General features: G+C 36.8%; 1 protein-coding gene across 12 annotated transcripts in view; it reads right to left on the minus strand.

Annotated features, from left to right (window-relative positions):
* The window catches only part of ATP8A1 (ATPase phospholipid transporting 8A1), a 266,665-nt gene that overhangs the window by 161,932 nt on the left and 82,992 nt on the right, over positions 1-21,741 (minus strand). For 6 of the 12 annotated variants that reach the window (XR_012434805.1, XM_005554786.4, XM_005554785.4 and 3 more), the window contains 6 exons: positions 21,575-21,686; positions 20,063-20,228; positions 18,520-18,647; positions 16,176-16,253; positions 15,163-15,251; positions 9,706-9,750 (listed from right to left, as the gene is read on the minus strand). Coding sequence is in view for 9 of the 12 variants with exons in the window: in XM_005554786.4 (XP_005554843.3) it covers positions 9,706-9,750; positions 15,163-15,251; positions 16,176-16,253; positions 18,520-18,647; positions 20,063-20,228; positions 21,575-21,686 (618 nt within the window). In the remaining 3 variants the exon portion in view is untranslated. The remainder of the gene's footprint in view (positions 1-9,705; positions 9,751-15,162; positions 15,252-16,175; positions 16,254-18,519; positions 18,648-20,062; positions 20,229-21,574; positions 21,687-21,741) is intronic. The other 6 variants (XR_012434807.1, XR_012434806.1, XM_065544954.1 and 3 more) reach the window with 1 other exon arrangement.

The following is a 21,741-nucleotide window of genomic DNA, read 5'->3' on the forward strand; positions in this document are numbered from 1 at the left end:
CTTGCAGGGGGCTTGCAGTCCTTGGACACAGGGAGCCTTTGCAGGGAGCACCACCAGCTCATCTCAACAGGAAGTCGCTGGCTCTTCAACTTGGACCTGCAGGGAGCTGAGCTCTGTGGCTCTTCCTCCTCTTAGAAGGAGTGGATATAAATAGGGACCTAAAAACTGCTCCTAGCTCCTGCGCCACCTCCATCTCTCTCCCTGTTTGGTAAGACATTCATGAGGCTTTCCTGGGCCCTCCTGTGCAATTCCATGAGGTATTGGCCAGGTGTTAGTTGCACTAACACTCTAACACCTGAAGGTATTATAATGATGACCTAATGGTGGGTATCATGACAAAAGTCTGGCTCTTGGGGCCCTCATCTTTCTGCTTTTATAATCTGATTCTTTAAGTTAACATAATTTTGATATAATAGTAGAGGCTCAGATTTCTTTTTTCTTTCTCAGAGGTCAGAGGTGATGAAACATGCTGATGATATCTCCTATTTGTCTTGGAGCCTCTTCTATATTGAAGGCCAGGTGAACACACGCCATTGACACATGCTCTGTGGAATGCTTCATAAAGGACTTGGTATAAAGAACTGATGGAACACCACGTATTCGACAGCCATGGCCATCAGCGGCAGGCAGAGATCCATGCTGGTGTCAAAGCTCCTTGCTGTGGCTGGTGTGAAATGGAGGTGGTTGTCAGGGAGGAGGCACCATGCAGTATAACCTGTCTGCAGTGGGCACCCTGTGTCACCTTGGAGGTTCTCCTGGAGGACCCACTGCTGCTGCTGCTGCTGCTGCTCCTGGGACCTCTGGCCTTGGGACCTGGCCAATAAAGCATTGTTTTGGGGGGAAGTTCTGTACCTCCTGCTTTTCAATGGCACAGTTGGCTGCAAATCAAAATTCATTGTAGGGAGATTTAATTTTTATAAATAAATTTTTTATTCAAAGTAAAGTCCAAAAATATGAGCGAGTGATTGAATTCAATAATAATATTTTTGTTAGATACTGGTTTTGACCAAAGTAATGAGGCTTGGTTTCCTATGCAATATGGTTTGGTTGTGTTCCCACCCAAATCTCATCTTGAATTCCCACATGTTGTGGGAGGGACCTGGTGAGAGGTAATTGAATCATGGGGGCAGGTCTTTCCTGCGCTGTTATCATGATAGTGAATAAGTCTCACGAGATCTGATGGTTATTACAAGGGGAGATTTCCTGCACAAGCTCTCTTTGCCTGCTGGCATCCACATAAAACATGACTTGCTCCTCCTCACTTTCTGCCATGATTGTGAGGCTTCCCCAGCCATGTGGAATTGTAAGTCCAATAAACCTCTTTCTTCTGTAAATTGCTCAGTATCATGTACGTCTTTATCAGCAGTGTGAAAACAGACTAATACATTAAATAATACATTAAATGGGTACTAGTAGAGTGGGGCGTTGCTGAAAAGATACCTGAAAATGTGGAAGCAACTTTGGAACTGCATAGTAGGCAGAGGTTGAAACAGTTTGGAGGGCTCAGAAGAAGACAGGAAAATGTGGGAAAGTTTGGAACTTCTAGAGACTTGTTGAAGGGCTTTGACCAAAGCCCGATAGCGATATGAACAATAAGGTCCAGGCTGAGGTCGTCTCAGATGGAGATGAGGAACACGTTGGGAACTGTAGCAAAGGTGATTCTTGTTATGTTTAACAAAGAGACTGGCAGCATTTTGCCCCCGCCCTAGAGATTTGTGGAACTTTGAACTTGAGAGAGATGCTTTAGGGTATCTAGTGGAAGAAATTTCTAAGTAGCAAAGCGTTTAAGAGATGACTTGGGTGCTGTTAGAGGCATTTAGTTTTATAAGGGAAGCAGAGAATAAAAGTTCAGAACATTTGCAGTCTGACAATGTGATATAAAAGAAAAACTTATTTTCTGAGGAGAATTTGAAGCTGACTGCAGAAATTTGCATAAGCAAGGAGGAGCCGAATACTAATCGCTAAGATAATAGGAAAAATGTCTCCAGGGCATGTCAGAAGTCTTCACGGCAGCCCCTCCCACCACAGGCCCAGGGGCCTAGGAGAAAATGGTTTCATGGGCCAGGGCCAGGATCCCTATGCTGTGTGCAGCCTAGGACTTGGTGCCCTGTGTCACAGCCACTCCAGCCATAACTAAAAGGGACCAAGGTACAGCTTGGGCTATTGCTTCAGAGGATGAAAGCCCCAAGTCTTGGCAGCTTCCACGCAGTGTTGAGCCTGTGGGTATACAGAAGTCAAGAACTGAAGTTTGGGCCGGCGTGGTGGCTCACACCTGTAATCCTAGCACTTTGGGAAGCTGAGGCAGGTCGATCACCAGAGGTCAGGAGTTCGAGACCAGCCTGGCCAACTGGGGAAACCCTGTCTCTACTAAAAATACTTAAAATTAGGTGGGCATGGTGGCACATGCCTGCAATCCCAGCTACTTGGGAGGCCAAGGCAGGAGAATCACTTGACCCAAGAAGGAAAAGGTTGCAGTAAGCCAAGATTGCACTACTGTACTCCAGCCTGGACAACAGAGCAGAACTCTGCCTGGGAGGAGAAAAAAAAAAAAAAAGAATTGAGGTTTGGGAACCTCTGCCTAGACTTCAGAAGATGTATGAAAACGCCTGGATGCCCAGGCAAAAGTTTGCTATGGGGTAGGGCCTTCATGGAGAATCTCTGCTAGGGCAGTGCAGAAGGAAAATGTGGGGTCAGAGCCCCCACACAGACTCCCTACTGGGGCACCACCTAGTGGAGCTGTGAGAAGAGGGCCACTGTCCTCCAGACCCCAGAATGTTAGATCCACTGACAGCTTGCACCACACACCTGGAAAAGCTGCAAACACTCAATGCCAGCCTGTGAAAGCAGCCAGGAGGGAGGCTGTACCCTGCAGAGCTATAGGAGTGGAGCTGCCCAAGACAATGGGAACCCACCTCTTGCATCAGTGTGACCTGGATGTGAGGCATGGAGTCAAAGGAGATGATTTTGGACCTTTAAGATTTGACAGCCATGCTGGATTTCAGACTTGCGTGGAGCCTGTAGCCCCTTTGTTTTGGCCAATGTCTCCCATTTGGAATGGCTGTATTTACCCAATGCCTATACCTCCATTATATCTAGGAAGTAAGTAACTTGCTTTTGATTTTACAGGCTCATAGGCAGAAGGGACTTGCCTTGTCTTGGATGAGACTTTGTACTGTGGACTTCTGGGTTAATGCTGAAATGAGTTAAGACTTTGTGGGACTGTTAGGAAGGCATGATTGGTTTTGAAATGTGAGGACATAACATTCGGGAGAGGCCAGGGGCGGAATGATATGGTTTGGCTCTGTCCCCACCCAAATCTCATCTTGAATTCCCATGTGTTATGGGAGGGACCTGGTGGGAGGTAATTCAATCATGCGGACAGGTCTTTCCTGTGCTGTTCTCATGACAGTGAGTTAAGTCTCACGAGATCTTATGGTTATTATAAGGGGGAGTTTTCCTGCACAAGCTCTCTCTTTGCATGCTGCTATCCATGTAAGACGTGACTTACTCCTCCTTGCCTTCTGCCATGATTGTGAGGCTTCCCCAGCCACATGGAACTGTAAGTTCAATTAAACCTCTTTCTTTTGTTAATTGTCCAGTCTTGGGTATATCTTTATCAGTAGCTTGAAAATGCACTAATACACTATGTGACTCAACATATTTCTAAAGGCAATTACAAAACAGAAATTTCAAAAACATTCTGTGAATCGGCTGCATTACTGGAATAAACAAATTACCTGCCAAGGTGACTGCTTTGAAGACTAACATGAATTTGGATGTGTTAGATCTCTTTGTTATACAGACCTGGAAGAATGTTTCAGTGAGCCTAGCTTTTGCAGCAGAATAAACGAATACCACTCACTTCATACATAATTATAGACCAGAATGAAATGAGAAAATAAATAAGACCAGAGGATAGAAAATACAGTGTAGTACTATCCACTGATATTGTGATAATACTAAAATCCACAATGAAATGACTAAGCACAGAACACTTTAAGGTGATCCTCTGGGGAATACCCTCATTAGCATTTAAACAATTATCAACAAGAATAATGAGAAACTATATTAAACAGTTGAGAAAAAACAAATCATATGTTATTTTGGATTTGCTTCAAAATGATAGTGGGGGAAAGGCATAAATGAACTGGTCTTAAGTGCATATTATTGAAGCAGGTGGATCAGTACATCTGTCTGCTTTTGTTCACGCTTAAAATTTTCCACAACAGAAGACAGAAAATGAGAAAAAGTAATTATAGAAATACACAGTTTTAGAAAATGAGCATATCTTAGGGCTACATTGATGTTAAGAATAAATAGATTTTTCCCTTCCAATCCAAAATACTGACACTATCAATCTAGAGTAGATTTTTAATAAAAAGGAATTAATCTGGTTAATCTGATTAATTAATTCCTTAAATAAAAAGGAATTAATCTGGCATAAAAAGGTTATACGCCAGCTGATGGTTCTTGGCAATGATGAGAAAACCAGGTTAATTCGCAATTGGTAGCTACTGGTTGAGAAACAGTTTTATCTCTATAAACTATTTATATTAATATACCTAAGTGAGTAGAGCTACAACCATCATGTGATTATCTTTAATGTTAACAGAATATGTGGAAAGACTTAATATATTACAGGTTGCCTTCAAACTCAACTAAATGTAAATATGTAATCTACATATATCTAAGAGGTAATTATATTTTCTTGGCATTTTTGTGAATACTGGTTCAAGTAGGGCAGTAAAATACATATAAGCTCATGGGTTTTATACATGGAATTTAATGAACTTTACATGAAACTGAAGCTGCCCAACAGCCATACTGGAATGTCCTCTCAGATTGTGGATTTATAGAGTCATCTACACTCTTTACTCCTGAAGATCAGGGTGAAGATGCAGTCAGACGCCTGGAGCACAGGATTCAGCTGGGATCACACTTTTGATCTTGGTCTCACTGGCAGCGTGAAACCAAGTGGATGAGGTTGAGCAAATGCTCAAAGTTGTGCAAAGTTGTATGCCTTCAGCTAACTCTACTCAAATGTGCTAAATTTTACCTGCTTCATCTGCTCTTGCCTAATACCACAAGAAATTTACTGGAAGAAATTCTAGGTTGAAAAATATTAAATGAAAAAGAGAAGTATCAAGATAAAATGACTGAAATTGCAAGGCTATCTTGTGATCTAAAAAGCAGATAGTCTTTAAAGTTCTTTAAAGTCCACAGGATGTAATGTAACCAGTACTGTTTCATAACCAGGCTGATGTAAGTTTCAACTCTCACATCTACTCGTTTTATAATTTTGGGCAAACTGCTTATTAGCTTCTTAGCCTGAATTTCACCATCTTTAAAATGGCCATGTCAAATATGTTATGAGGATTAAGTGAGAGCACCAGAACTAACACTCAGTGTGGGCTTACTATGTGCAGACACTATCCAAAGCACTATACAAACAGAGCTCATCTAATCTTCAAAACCTCCTGATGATGCAACTATTATAATCTACGTTCTTCCAGATGAGGACATGCAGGCAGAGAGTTAAGTAACTTGCTCAACAGCATCAGAAGAATGAAAATCTAAACTTGGTTGCTTAGTATCCAAAGCTCACATCTTTGATCACTCCACATAACCCTGGACACAGCGGTAGCTCAGGAACATTAGTTCTTTCATTTTTGAAAATGAAACATTTGAAAAGAAACATTAGTTCTTTCATTTTTGCAGGCCTACAGGTAATTAATTATTTTATAGATGGAGAATCCAAGTATATATTTAAAATAAAGCTTGAGGCTGGGCATGGTGGCTGACACCTGTAATCCCAGCACTTTGGGAGGCTGAGGTGGGTGAATCACCTGGGGTCAGGAGTTTAAGACTAGCCTGGCGACATAGTAAAACCCCATCTCTGCTAAAAATACAAAAAATTAGCCAGGTGTGGTGGTGCGTGCCTGTAGTCCCAGCTACTCAGGAGGCTGAGGCAGGAGAATCACTTTAATCCGGGAGGTGGAGGTTGCAGTGAGTCGAGATTGCGCCACTACACTCCAGCCTGGGTGACAGAATGAAACTCCATCTCAACAAATAAACAAACAACTCACTTTACTGTAATGGTAGTGAAAGCCTTTCCTATTGTTATGTTTTAAAATCATTACTATCTAAGTTTATATGTAATTATAAGTGGAAATGTATAAGCAACTTATGACAAAGCTGACACTTCTTATTTGGAGTTACCTAGTTTAGAATTTGGACCTTTAAGATTTGACAGCCATGCTGGATTTCAGACTTGCGTGGGGCCTGTAGCCCCTTTGTTTTGGCCAATGTCTCCCATTTGGAATGGCTGTATTTACCCAATGCCTATACCTCCATTATATCTAGGAAGTAAGTAACTTGCTTTTGATTTTACAGGCTTTTCCAAAAGGGTGTTTTACAAAAAGAACTTACTAAACTAGATAAAATGACATCCTCTCTTTCCAGCACCAATAAAAGTTATGAAACAACCTTTATCGAAAGTAGAATATTTTGAATGACCTGAGTGAACAAATACCAATTTTTAACATTTCCTTCCAATATTAAGAAAAATATGGAGAAGGCAATTTCTTGTTAGGAGTAACTGAGTTATTTTAGAGGATATGTATATCACTTCTACACTAATGAACAATATTTAAAATTAACAGAATTATGTTAATGTTACAGAAAAGCAGATATAGTCAAAATTTTAACTACTTCTCAAAGGATTAAATAAGAGGGAATATATACAATATTAAACTTGAATTATCCACTAATAGTAAGATGCTTTGGTACATTTAAAAATGTTAAAAATTATGAATGAACTCCCATTCACAATCGCTTCAAAGAGAATAAAATACCTAGGAATCCAACTTACAAGGGATGTAAAGGACCTCTTCAAGGAGAACTACAAACCACTGCTCAGTGAAATAAAAGAGGACACAAACAAATGGAAGAACATACCATGCTCATGGATAGGAAGAACAATATTGTGAAAATGGCCATACTGCCCAAGGTAATTTATAGATTCAATGCCATTCCCACCAAGCTACCAATGACTTTCTTCACAGAATTGGAAAAAACTGCTTTAAAGTTCATATGGAACCAAAAAAGAGCCCGCATTGCCAAGACAATCCTATGTCAAAAGAACAAAGTTGGAGGCATCACGCTACCTGACTTCAAACTATATTACAAGGCTACAGTAACAAAAACAGCATGGTACTGATACCAAAACAGAGATACAGACCAATGGTACAGAACAGAGTCCTCAGAAATAATACCACACAACTACAGCCATCTGATCTTTGACAAACCTGACAAAAACAAGAAATGGTGAAAGGATTCCCTATTTAATAAATGGTGCTGGGAAAATTGATTACCCATAAGTAGAAAGCTGAAACTGGATCCTTTCCTTACTCCTTATATAAAAATTAATTCAAGATGGATTAGAGACTTAAATGTTAGACCTAAAACTATAAAAATCCTAGAAGAAAACCTAGGTAATACCATTCAGGACATAGGCATGGGCAAGGACTTCATGTCTAAAACACCAAAAGCAATGGCAACAAAAGCCAAAATTGACAAATGGGATCTAATTAAACTAAAGAGCTTCTGCACAGCAAAAGAAACTACCATCAGAATGAACAGGCAACCTACAGAATGGGAGAACATTTTTTGCAATCTACTCTGACAAAGGGCTAATATCCAGAACCTACAAAGAACTCAAAGAAATTTACAAGAAAAAAACAACCCCATCAAAAAGTGGGCAAAGGATATGAACAGACATTTCTCAAAAGAAGACATTCATACAGCCAACAGACACATGAAAAAATGCTCATCATCACTGGCCATCAGAGAAATGCAAACCAAAACCACAATGAGATACCATCTCACACCAGTTAGAATGGCGATCATTAAAAAGTCAGGAAACAACAGGTGCTGGAGAGGATGTGGAGAAATAGGAACACTTTTACACTGTTGGTAGGACTGTAAACTAGTTCAACCATTGTGGAAAACAGTATGGCAATTCCTCAAGGATCTAGAACTAGAAATACCATATGACCCAGCCATCCCATTACTGGGTATATACCCAAAGGATTATAAATCATGCTGCTATTAAGACACATGAACATGTATGTTTACTGCAGCACTATTCACAATAGCAAAGACTTGGAATCAACCAAAATGTCCATCAGTGACAGACTGGATTAAGAAAATGTGGCACATATACACCATGGAATACTATACAGCCATAAAAAAGGATGAGTTCATGACCTTTGTAGGGACATGGATGCAGCTGGAAATCATTATTCTTAGCAAACTATTGCAAGAACAGAAAACCAAACACCGCATGTTCTCACTCATAGGTGGGAACTGAACAATGAGATCACTTGGACACGGGAAGCAAAACATCACACACCGGGGCCCATTGTGGGGTGGGGGGAGGGGGGAGGGATGGCATTGGGAGTTATACCTGATGTAAATGACGAGTTGATGGGTGCTGACGAGTTGATGGGTGCAGCACACCAACATGGCACATGTATACATATGTAACAAACCTGCACGTTGTGCACATACACCCTAGAACTTAAAGTATAATAAAAAAAAGTTAAAAAAATGTTAAAAATTACTTGTATGTAGGTGTCAAAATGTATGACACTCCAAGCAATGGGCGTGTGGTGTCTCATCAGTTGTCACAAGAACCAAACAGCTGCCTGTCATTAACCCTAGGTGTTGTGAGATTTACTGAAAATTTTTACAAAATCTTCACTTCAGTGAAATAAATTCCCTGTTGAAAAATATTTAAATGATGTTATTCGACTTCAAAGTATATTGAAAATATGGCTTCATCATCAAATACATGAGTAATATGAAAAATAAAAATGTAATGACCTATAAATTCTCAATGTTTCTAAAGTTACCAACATTAAAAAAAACTATTTCCTGAAATTTCATTTGCCCACCAACTCATCATGAATTATAGAAATATCAAAATAAATTTGGACTCTCCAAGATGAAAATATACATTCACAAAGGGGAGGAATTTTAAGGTTAAAACCAACAAAAAACTCATAAAGTAGTGAAGTTAAACCTATAACACGCTGTTTTTAATGATGCCAAAATTAAATATATTAAAGTGCTTGGTAGCATAGTTTTCTAACATTCGGTGCAGATTTTTAAAATGTTCACTTTATAGCCTGCATACAGACTTATTAGAATAATCGTAAGAAACATAGAAGGAAATTTCTACTGCTTGGGCGTGTTTCAGTAGCGTCTTTTAGTAGCTCTGTAAAGTACATAAGTAGTGGCAGAAGGTGGCAGTACTGAGCTAGAAAAACCTCAGAGGGCTTCAGGAGCTGTAGCTGAAACCTGAGGTAGTCCAAAGCCCACACTCTCGAATTGATCATTAGACTTTATTATAGATAAATAATGTAAAACTCTGGCAAACCTAATCTATAAACTACATGTTTCTAAAATAACTAAAGTTTCTCCATCAAAAATCAGGAATATTCAATAGATTTCAAGAAATATCTACTTTACAGCATTGTTATCCTACCAGCTCAGCAATATACTATATATATATATACACACACACACACACATACATATATATATATATATAAATAAAAGATAGTGAAATGTGTCTTACAAAACAATAAAATGCAAACCTTTTAAAGGGATCAATGAGGCGGAAAGTTCCATAGAGCTTACCATTCATCAGGAGAGCAGCCATAATCCTCAGGTTCAGGGACATGGCTTCAGAAAGCAAGAAGAGAGGCAGAAAGAGAGGAAAAATAATCACAGAAAGGCTGGAAACATAAAACCACGAAGAAGGGAAGTGGGAAGTATAAAAAGATGGATCATTGAAAAGTTAACAAAATGAACTTTTAGTTGAATCTGAAAGAATGGCAGTTAGTACAGTAAATAGAACATAATGATTCATGGTAGCTAAGCAGGTTTACAAAGTTATCCTGTAACTGTACAGCCAATTTGCCTCTTCACTACAACATTTGCTTATTTTATCTACAAAATTCACAATTCAGTAGGAATTATTTGAACTTAGCAGTTTAAATACATGCTAAAGCCAATGAAAAATTAATCATGTGTTATATAATCAGAATAAAATGTTGTAAGGTAACAAACATGCTAATATCTTGAAACAAACTATCACACTAATAAAATTTGTTAAATACATTTTGGAAGTAACTTTGGCTACCATGAGATGATGGTTACTTCAAAAGGCACATTAAAGTAAAAGTTACCTGCATTTCTATAATTAAATGGAACCTTAGTTTAAGAGATTAAATGATATTCAAAAATTTTCACTTAAACTATAATTCACTCATTAAAACACTCTTTATCTCAAACAGAAAACATATTCATCAGTATCTTCTTTAATTTCATCAATTCGCTCATCTGAACACTAGGAAAGTCTGATAGATGTATTTCATTTCAGCCAGTCATGTATTCAACTGGAAGGGGCCCATAATACATGACAGATCAGATTTTCTTATTTTCCGTTTCTTTCATGATATAATCATTCGATACTTTTCCTGTAAATTTACTAGACATAGAGTTTTAAAATGCAGAGTTCAGTACAAATGAAAAGTCACTGTTATTTTTGACAAATATACAATAAACTTTGTTAAGAACTCATGGGATCCTTTCACTCCCTAAAAGTTCAACCTTTCAACAACCCAGCCAAGGCAGGGACTTCATCATTCCAAGACACCTCTTCCACTACCAAAACATTAATTTGCTTCCAGTGCAGTATCCACTATATCACTCCAATCACAATGGAGGTGGTCCCTTTTAACTCACTATTCTCTCTCCTACCAAAGGGCTTTTGTGCCTGTTAACGAAGAAGGGCTAATCAAGCCCTTTGCAGGCTGGACTCCAAGAAAAGGAGTTGGCATGCTGCAAAGCTCTGTGGAAACTGGCTGCAACTCCATGTTTAAAGCAATCACTTCTGATCAACCTCAAGGCTTGGACCCTAGCCCATGGACTGTGCCAGGGAAGGGCCTGGTACTACCCAAGCAACACTGAGCATGGTCCTGCCAAGCTGCACTAGCCCCGATCTCATACTAGGACACGGGATAAAATTTCCCAAGTCATGCAGCTTAAAAGTTCCAGAGCTCAAGTGTCAGAGACCCTCTCCCCAACTCTGGCTCAGCCCTGGAAGAATTCTGAGCACTACCTAGAGCCCAGTCAGCAGTAGGTGCCCCGCACACCTGCCACTGATCCTATATGCAAGTTTCCCTCTGACTGCCGCTCCAGAAGCTCTGGTGTCTACGTGGTATCTGGCTTTTTGCCTTTGCATGTGCCTGTGCTGTAATATCTACCTGGTAAGTTCCTCAATCAAATTCATTCTTAGATCTCAACTCCAGAATCACTTTCTTAGGCATACTTCCCTGCCTTCCCTGTTTAGATCAAACCACCCATCATAGCCTCACATAGACCTCTATACTGTGTTAGGACTTTATATTTGTCTATATGATTACTTAATTAGCATCCACTAACTACCAAATAGACTATACACTTTAGGCAGGAGGAAATCATGTGAACTTTTACCTATTTTGCCTCCATTATCTGTCAAAGTGTCACATGCATCAACACTTCACATATGCAGTAAATAAATGAATGGGGTTGACTGGCATTCATCACAAGTCATGGTGAGCAGTAAGATAAACATGGTTGTAACAAGATCTTGGGGGTATTATAATTGTGAAATTTCCGTGGTGAATCTCTTCTCGGGGTTAAAGTAGCAGCCAATCCTTTCGGCAAATATATAGCTAAACCAAATACTGTCAAGTAAAGTTATTCACATAGTATATTCATATATAAAGATTGCTAAAACTTATTTTTCATTTAAAGGGAAAATGCAAATGATGTTAATATGAATTAAATGCTTTGTCCACACACAAAGCATTATTTAGCTTGCTTAACAGAGTTTCTTTTTATAGACTGTACGTTGTTAAGCCTCATCCAACTTATTCTAAAAGTAAGGTCTAAATTTTTTTTACAAAGATGGCACTTAGGGCTGCATCCCAGAATCTTTACTCTATTGAGATTTGTAGCCACTGAACAGAGAAACTGCTTACCTATTCCGGGTATTCAAGTAGTTATTATAAAACTGACTTATTCCCTACAGGAAGCAATTAGTTGAAATGATATTTTAATAACTAATATTTACAGTAAAATATCTAGTTTGTCATAAATTAAATTTACAAATGATGTCACAATTACTTACATTTTGCTGTAATTGTCCCATAGAAAGATCTAATGAAATAATCTAATAATTTTAAGCACACAGTGCATTCCTAACTAAAAGTTGATTTCTACAAGATAATCATCATCGGCAACGACGTACAAATCTTTTTTATTTTGCCCATCATGAATCCAATTGGGGGCAAAGGTTCAGGGAAATGAAAGAAAATTTATTAAAATTAAATTCTGATGTACTGTTTTAAGTGTTAATTATAATTTTCTTACAAATGTATAGAATACACAGAACTAGCTAGGAATTATACTATCAGGAAACTTCAAGCCTTATTTTTCTAATTGATAAGACACAACAGAACTCACTTGAACTCTATCTGGGGTGAAACTGAGCTGCACCTGATGTTTTGGCAACATTGAGGCAAAATCAGCTCTGCACTTGTAACTCCAAATGCTTTTGTCAGGATATGAAATTTTGTGTTACTCTCTGGTTTTGCCACCTTCCTGGGGGGATTAACAACTTGGTTTCTTCCACTGGGATTAGAAGTTCTCATACATAATAGTTCCCACATCAAGCAATTGTTAAATGCTGCTCTGGGGAAAATGGGATAGCAAAACCAGGTGATTTCCCCCGTCTAGATTCCCATAAGCCAAGAGTGCCCAGAGGAAATCCACACGGAAAAGTGCTTGACAGTAATTTCTCTCACCCCTTCATATCTAACCATGGAGACTGGCTGTAATTAAGTAACAGTGTTATGTTCCCTGCTGTAAACATGTGGTCAAGTCAGAAGTCATGGTTTCTCCAAAATCTTCAGACATCAACAACTCTCTACGATGCTAACAATCCAATAACCCACCAGGATGTGTTTGGGAAGGGACACTGATAAAAACTCAAGGTTAAGGATGCCTAAAAGCACATACACAAACATGATCACTGGCAGCAGTTTAACTAGCTTTACTCTACATGGCTTCTGGTATTCTTGAAAATATGATACCATAACCAAAGAGGAAACAGATTTCGGCTTATGCAGTTAAAATTTGCAAACAGAAACTTTTGTTTTTTATTTCTAAATATTATGTTAGATTTCATATCTGGAAAAGGAGCTTATAAATGGTTTGGTCTCACTATCCACATCTTAAAGAGTAGGAAATGTCTGAAAATAAATTTTCCAGGATTACATGGTCAATTCTAGACAAAGCCAGAACTCATGGCTTATGACTGCATCTCAGTATTAAGAAATATTTCCTCAAGAGGTAATTCACTTCACTGGCAATTTAATCTGAATGACAATACTAAGCTCAGATCCATCCTACACTATAACAGTTGTTAATGATGACATCATTGAAACAGACACAGAAGAGCACTGCTCTTTAGAACTACTGCCTAGGAGCGTTTAAGTACCTCTTCCAAGAATAAGAGAAAACCTGATAAAATGCAGAAGAAAAGAGAGGCTAGATCTGATTTTAGCTTTCTGTTCTGATAATTTCACAATCAATGATTACTAATTCGATGAACCTGCTTACTGAATTAAAAATCATACAAAGTAAAAAAACAATGCCAATTATTCAACAGGTCACTGTGGAAATACTAGTTATAAATGAATACATAATTTGTGTAAAAAAAATCACCATAAATCTGACAATGTGACAAACTCTGGAATTGCAATAGACTTTCATGTTCTCTACTGGGATGACTGTGGGTTGAACATATAAGCACAAGATGTCAAAAAGTGTGGCTGCAACTCTCCTGCTCCAGCAGCAATTTGTTGGGGGGAGGGTGGAAGAGCCAGGTGAGCCTCTTTAATCTAAGGAAATGAGGACATCTTCAGATAAAGATGAAAAACAGCACCCAGCCCAGTAAACAGTAAGCATGCTTCTTAAATCAACAGCCTGTCTTTACAGTGTGAAAAAGCCACTCAATCAACTGTCTTTTTAACCTCATTTATACATATGGTTTAGTCATTTTTAGTCAAGCTCTCATAACCCAAAGAACAAGGATGTCTAGGAACAACCACACACTTTTGGGATTTTACATGAAATAGTTACTTATTTATAATTTTAACTAAGGCATTTTCAAAATGTAACACTCTTTGTCACTGGCTGACTGCTCAGAGTGAGTGGGGAAGAGTGGGTGCAAGCCAGAAAACCAAGAAGTGTCCATGCTTGTATGAGTAGGAGATTGATATTTACTAGTCTCACTTGTAGGTAGATGAGGATAATTGGCAAGTTTGACAACAGGCCAATGTCAACCCACCAGGAGAGTGTTCACCTTTTGATGTCTTTTCTAGGAAATGTAGAAATTAATTTTCTCACATTACGCTATAAAATATTTTAAAGAGAAGGCTATGGAACAGCTTGTAAGCATATCTGGAAATAAGAAATACATTAAACGGGTGCTCAACAAGCATATTCTAAAGAACATTAACAGCCTGATAAAAGTTTCTGATTATATTAATTATCCTCCAGATTCAAGAGTTTCACGTCTCTACCTCCTTTCCATCATCAGAATTCTAGATTCCTCTATGACTGCAAAAAGGAGAGATGATAGAAGAAAAAAAAATATCAAAAAGGGTAACTGTCACTATTTTCACTTGAAAACTGCCCAAGGCCTGATTATCTGTCCTTACCAGATCCAAGCTATACTCTGATTTATAGTAGTGTAAAGGGAAATACGTTTGTTCCTTATTACCAGGGCAAGAGAGAGACTTTCAGCAACACTAAACACTGAAGATACCATTGGGCAGAGCACCCGCCTCATGTCATCCCAAATGAAAACAATGCCAAACTACAAATGCGAAATATACATGTGTCCTAAAATTACAACAGCTGCTTTTTAGACTAAAAAAAAGAAAAACCCACACCCTCCCCTAATAAGAACTCCCAAAGGTACCAAACTGTTAGCACTAATTAAACATGTATTTCATATCCTAATTAAAGGGAAAAACTCACCCATAAGCAACTCCCGCTATGGTGCACTTCTTAAACTGCATTACATTGCATGTTAGAGTACCAGTTTTGTCAGAAAATATGTATTTAACCTAAAAAAGTTTAAAATTTCTCATTAATATTTCAAAATATGCCAGTCTTTTATAGAGAAAAAAAATTCTCATGCTTTTTATTAACATTGCAGGGGCACAATGAATATTACTAAGGGATTACTTTCTGCACATTCATCAAGGAATATATTCAGCTTTTTAAAAAGTATTTTACAAATGAATCTTTTCACATATGAATACTAAACAGTATCACCATACTAGACAACTAAATTATATAAACATATGCCTCAGTATGGTCTGAATTTCCACTAGAAAGTGCCACTACCACCACTTAACATTTATAGAGCACTGAAACATCTATCAGCATTTCTCAATGCAACAGTCAACTGTAGAATTTATAATAGCTTGCACAACTAACTTCATGCAACATCTGAATTGGTAAGCAATAATAATAATTCTGGACTATATGCGATTTGTAAAGTGTAAGTTGGAATATGGCAATGATACAAAAAAAGAAAACCTTTTTTAGCTAGAATATGTAAATGGATTACAAATATACACATATGTGAATAAAGTAGGAATTATAAATCTAACATTCCTATTGACTAGACTCACATAGCTTCCTTGATGAACTTTTCCTCCCTTCCTGCTTGAAAGGCATGAAAAATTCTAAAACGTTTATAACTTGAAAAGAGCCAATCTGTTGCATACTAGCTAGACTATATACCGAGGGACATCTCTAAGCTCTTGGAGTGCTTTACCTTGAGAGCAAAATCTGCTTTAGACAGTGTTTTTAAAAACTGATTTACTCAAAATGAGAATTGTTCATCAGGCTCTAACAAATGTATTATTCGAATAGTGGAAAATTAAAAGCTGTCCATTCATCTGAAGTTATCATATATGGCAGATACCACACCAAATCTGACTTTTTAATTCAACACATAATCAACAATAAATTGAGTTTACCTGGCCAAGTTCCTCATTCAGATTAGATGTTCGAGCCATGGCAGCAGTGTCTGTGGGTTCATAGTGCATGTCAAGATCCTTTAAAAAAAATTAAGTAAATCCTTGAATACAACTGGTAATAAGGAATTGGGTGAAATTTTAAAAGAAAACAATTGGTATATTCATACTTCAATAAGTCACTGTTTGATGAACTATATGTAAGCACTAATTTCTTGTCATCCCTATACCATTTAATTCAATTTTTCTGAAAAGTATTCAATATAGACTATCATATTCCACAGTAAGGGCAGAACAGTATGGTACTTAGAGCCTGTCTATGAATCATGCAATCTAGGTTTACTATCATTCCACCATTTTCTATATAAATGAACTATCGTAAGGATTAAAAGACACCACACAAAGTGCTTCCTACTGTGTCTGACACAAGGCAAGTATTTAGTAATGTGAGCTAGAACTCAGCAACTAAACACTGCTCAAATAATTAGGTCTTCAAACCCCTGGAAAAGGTACCCAAGAGATTCTGTCTGGTTGTGCTTTCTGGGTCAAGAAGGAAAAACAAAATGCACTTCTCAAAACATAAAAATGTATAGTTTTTGTACTTATTTGTACTTGCCTTTTGCCCAGTAATCATGAGACTTGACTATATTATTCTACAAAATAAATATCTTCTATAGTAGGCTATTTTATTAACAAGTCAGGGCTGTAGTTCACAAATTTTCACATCAAATGAAAAGGCCAAAATTCAAAGCCTGTCTCTCCCATCTCTGTATTCTGAACGGATGAACATCACTTCCGAAATAGGCTATTGAGTTTTATGTGCCATGTTTTAAGAGAGATATTAACCAACTGGGCCTTCGTTCAGAAGAGAAAGTGATCAGAATAGAGATTAATCTGGAAGTCATATGAACTGAAGGACAACAGAAGATGACGGGGAATGTTTAATTAGAAAGGAAAAGATAGGATAAACTGGCATGATAGCTGAGTTCAGATATTTTGCAAGACTATCATTCAGAAACAAGATTAAGCACTTTCATAATAGACCCACTGGGAAGAACCAGAATCAAAGGAAGACAGTTATAATCTCATTTTCACACAAGAAAGTTGCCTTGTAAAAGAAGGCTGGAAAGTCAGCATTCTGTCAGATGTTATAAAATCTCTGTATATTAGAAAGGTGGTTGAAAGCATAAGCCTGCTGGGTTAATCCAACACTAAAATTAAATAATTGTTTGAAAAATATTATTTTTGAAAATGGAAACAATAAAGTGATTACCTAGCTTACTTATGTGATCCTCACAATGAGTTACCCTATTATTGCTATAAGAAACTTCAGTAAGTCTTACTTATATTTGTACATATCCCATTATATAATTTTTCAGCCATCTATCTCCTGCATGAAGAGAGCTACACCTGCAGCTCATTTTAGATTTCTAAATTACACTGACTTCTTGCCAATGATTTAAGAGATTGACAGTTTAGGTAGAACATTCACTACAAGAAGATACTAAGCAGTTAAAATAGTTATCAGTTATATTTTTAAAAATTCTAATATTGTTTATATTGAAAGGCTTTGCAATGATTGAAAAAGGAACATCAAAAATAACACAAAGTTTCTCAAAATAAAAGAAAAATTAAATTTTCTGGCAGTTTAGGCCCACAGATTTAATTTATATAAATGCATTAATTTTAACTTTGATAAAACTGTAAGACCACATTTAAAAATATTTAGAAAATAGATGTCCAATATTTTTCCAATATTTAACAATATCCAAGAAGAAAATTATCAATAAAAATTTGAGTGAAGCTAAAATTGTTTACAGTGTGGAAAATAACATGGTATAACATAATAATCTGGTTGATATCAGTAACAATTACAGTATTATTTGTATAGTGCTTGATTATTTATGAAGCTCTTTGCTATGTCAAGAGATTCCTTAGTCCATAAAACCACTGTGAGATGTAGGTAAGGCATATTACCCCTATGTCTGTGTTCAAGAAAATAAGTTTCAAAAGAAGTGACTTGAGAAAGTTGATACACCTAGTAAATTATAATACTAGAATCACAATTCACATATTTAACTCCAAACTCATCGTTCTCCATCTCCCATGACCACTATGTATTCTAAAATAGGTTTCCTGAACTAGAGATCTATTTTCCCCACAATGTCTGGTCTGTAAACTTGCGTGATTCTGAGATGAGGAACTTTGCAACAAATTAGGTTCAAAAATCTGATGCTGTAGTCAAGAAACGGTAGATATAATTAAAACCTTTTTTCTCCTGAGATATCAAAACATCCTAAGGACAAAATTATTTTGTAGGGTGATGACAATCATAATTCATATTTACCCAATTTATGAAGTATGCTTGGGTAAATTTCACAACTTCTAGTGTAACCAACAAGCTGATAGGAATCAGATTGTTGAAAAGGATGATGAAGGTCAAGAAATTCAGTCCAAAATTATTAGCGCCACCATCTGTTGGGAGAGGCAGGAAGAATGTCATTTACAGTTTTATATTTTATTTGCACTGACCCCAAATTAGCATAATACAAGTTTTCCATATTACGTAGCTTATTTGATAATTTGGGAGGAACACTTTGCTGATAATCTATCCTAATTCTCAAGTACATCCTTCAAGACAGAATTGCATTATTTGTGTTCAATATATTGTTAATCCAGGTAAGAGCGGTATAAAAGTACTAAGACAGTGAAAGGACTGTCAAATATTGCAAATCCTCTTCCAAACACAAAGTTTAGAGATATTAGAGAGAGGACTGAGGGTTTATAAATATAAAATCTCCATTGGGTAGAGTAACTTTTATATAAATTCTTAAAAGTATTTCCAACTTAAGGCATGCTTTAAGAGCAAAAAATCAAGAGAGCAGCAGCAAAAACAATCCAAACTATATGAGTACTATTCAGTCCTAGGTAAATTATTCTCCTAGGTACATTATACTCTTCTTCCTCAATAATGAAAATAAAACAGCTATACCAGATACAATTGTAAAGTATACAAAGAAACAGACTGATGGTAGTAGCAGGTCTGATATTGAAATAATAAATCAGCAACTATAAAAATGACTTGTAACTGCAGCAAAGATAAAGCAATGTAATAAAAAAAAAACTGGTATTTTTAACCAGTTTTTGCTATATGACTTTACTAGATTTTGCTTTCACACTTTTGGAAGTTAAGTCTTTATTGGCTAAGTACTCATGAAATAAAAATGTAAACTCATTTCACAGAAATATCCAGGAGTTGTACATTGATACCACAATAATAAAAGGATAAATGTTCTAAAGGCAAACTATTTACTAGCACTGTCTCTATGATAACATTTAATATAGGACTTACCACATTACTGAGTTCAAATGAAAGTACATTTGGTTTAAACATTTTTAAACCATATAAACCACTTTTTGGCGCTTTTATTTAAATCTTAAAAATTTAAATATTTATATTATATTTAAATATATTTAAATATTTTATATATTTATAAATATATACAACATATATTTAAATATATTATGTTTTATTATATCCACACATGGTCAATCTACTTTCTTTACCACGCAGTTAACCATCTATGTTAAAAATATTTTTAAGGAATAGTTTTCATTGATGTATATCATAAATGACTATACTCCGTGAACATTTCATACCATTATAGAGTTGTCATTATGTTTTTAAGGATTCTGAAATTTTAGGATTCCCAAATTTTACTTACACTTGTTAGAAATCTCATTGAAAAACAAAGATCAAACATCCAGCTATCTTGGCAACAAGGTCTTCTTTTTAGAAACAATAGGAAATTCCATAAAGTAAATCAAGATCAATTGTGAAACAAATACGTTTTAATCTAAAAAAGTGCAGTAAGCACTTGATTGCTTACAGTTTAGATTGAGATACCAGTCTTTTCCAGAATGCCTTCGATTCCAAATGGCTGAGCCCACAGAACAGACAAGAGACATGGCAATTAAGATACAAAATAAAATCAAAATTTGTACATTTGTAATCCGTTCCACATTTGAGAGCTTAAGTGGTGGACTTGTTGAATTCTGTAAAAAGAAACAAGATGAGTAATAAAAAATGTATACCAACGATTTAGCAATGTATACTTAGTATTCTGTCGAGGACGACAAAGTCACAACTCGGTATCTAGTTGTGGGTGGATTCTTGAAAATTATGCAAAACCCATGACAAATGTAATAAGGTGCCAATGCTTAACCACGTCTTTTTGTCAAGGCCACTACACCACCCAGGCCTTTTTCTAGGAAGTAAACTATAAGAAAGAAGAGGAGAAGGAAATTACATTCCTTTTGCAAAAATAGCTTTTGCATTGTGGCAGGTAAGATGAATAATGCATTACTTGACTATGTAAGCAAAGAGGGTAGTCTAGAAACATTTAGTTAGTGTTTCCGTTCAGGAAGAGAGGCAGACAAGGCAGCCCATGCCCCCACACCCAAACAAGCACCTGGAAATTTCAACATATGAAGGCAACATTTAAAGTATCTCCAGCTTTCAAATTTCTGGTGGCATTTAGCAATTGTTTTACTGAATGCAGCAGCAATTTAAGTAGTCCTGGCTATAAAGAATAACAGAGGCAAGTTTCCTCAGTTGTATTTGATGATTCAAACGGTTATGTAGACCTGTGCTAACCAAAAAATCCACCGGACAGAAAATTAAATGTCATAATCAATATAAAACGAAGATTTACAGAATTTATAAAATGGCTAGGGGCGGAATCACTAACAGCAATCTCGCTTGCCTATTGATAATACCTTTATGCCTGTACAAGGTGCAAAGGCATTAGCTCTGAGAGCAGATTTTCATTTAGTTTCTTAAAACTGTTTTCCACACCCATCTAACTATTGAATATTGATGGTGTAACATAGAGACGGAGCAACTGTAGGCAGGTGTGAAGATCAATGCAAGAATTACAGCTGATGGCAAAAACAGCCTTGCGTATAAATGCTATGAAAAATGGTCATTTGATTCAAATTTCTAAAAAATTTTATAAAAAGATAGAAATTTAAAAATATGACTATTACATTAAAATTACAAGACACATGTTTTATTGCAGATCACTTATCCTGACACAGACAACCTGTAATAATCAGTATAATAGTTAGTAAATGCTGCCATAGACCCATACACAACATTCTTGAGAGTTCACGTATAATCTCTGGCGAACCTTCCAGTATTCCTGTGTGCAGTGAGCCATTCTTATAGGGAGGTAATTTCAAGGTCCCACTCACAGGAGGACCAGATTCTGAATGTACAGGGTTGGCTCAGGAATCTGTGACAGATGGTCTCCTATGTTTGGGACCACCGCACTGAGATCTATAAATCACACACTCACAAAAGTCTTAGGTTCAAAAGGTTTCATAGAGATAAATCCCACCTGCATCAGCTTGGTGTCATGTCCAGTGTAGACAACTATTCCATGAACCCACTGTGTATTTCTCAACTGAGCTCCTCGAAGAAGAATCTGATCTGCTCCCAGTGGAACAGTGCTAGGACAGATTATGTTGACATTAGAAACAGTATTTTCTAAAATGCTTAAGAACT

The sequence above is a fragment of the Macaca fascicularis genome, chromosome 5 (assembly GCF_037993035.2).
Source record: "Macaca fascicularis isolate 582-1 chromosome 5, T2T-MFA8v1.1".
Taxonomy (NCBI): Eukaryota; Metazoa; Chordata; class Mammalia; order Primates; family Cercopithecidae; genus Macaca; species Macaca fascicularis.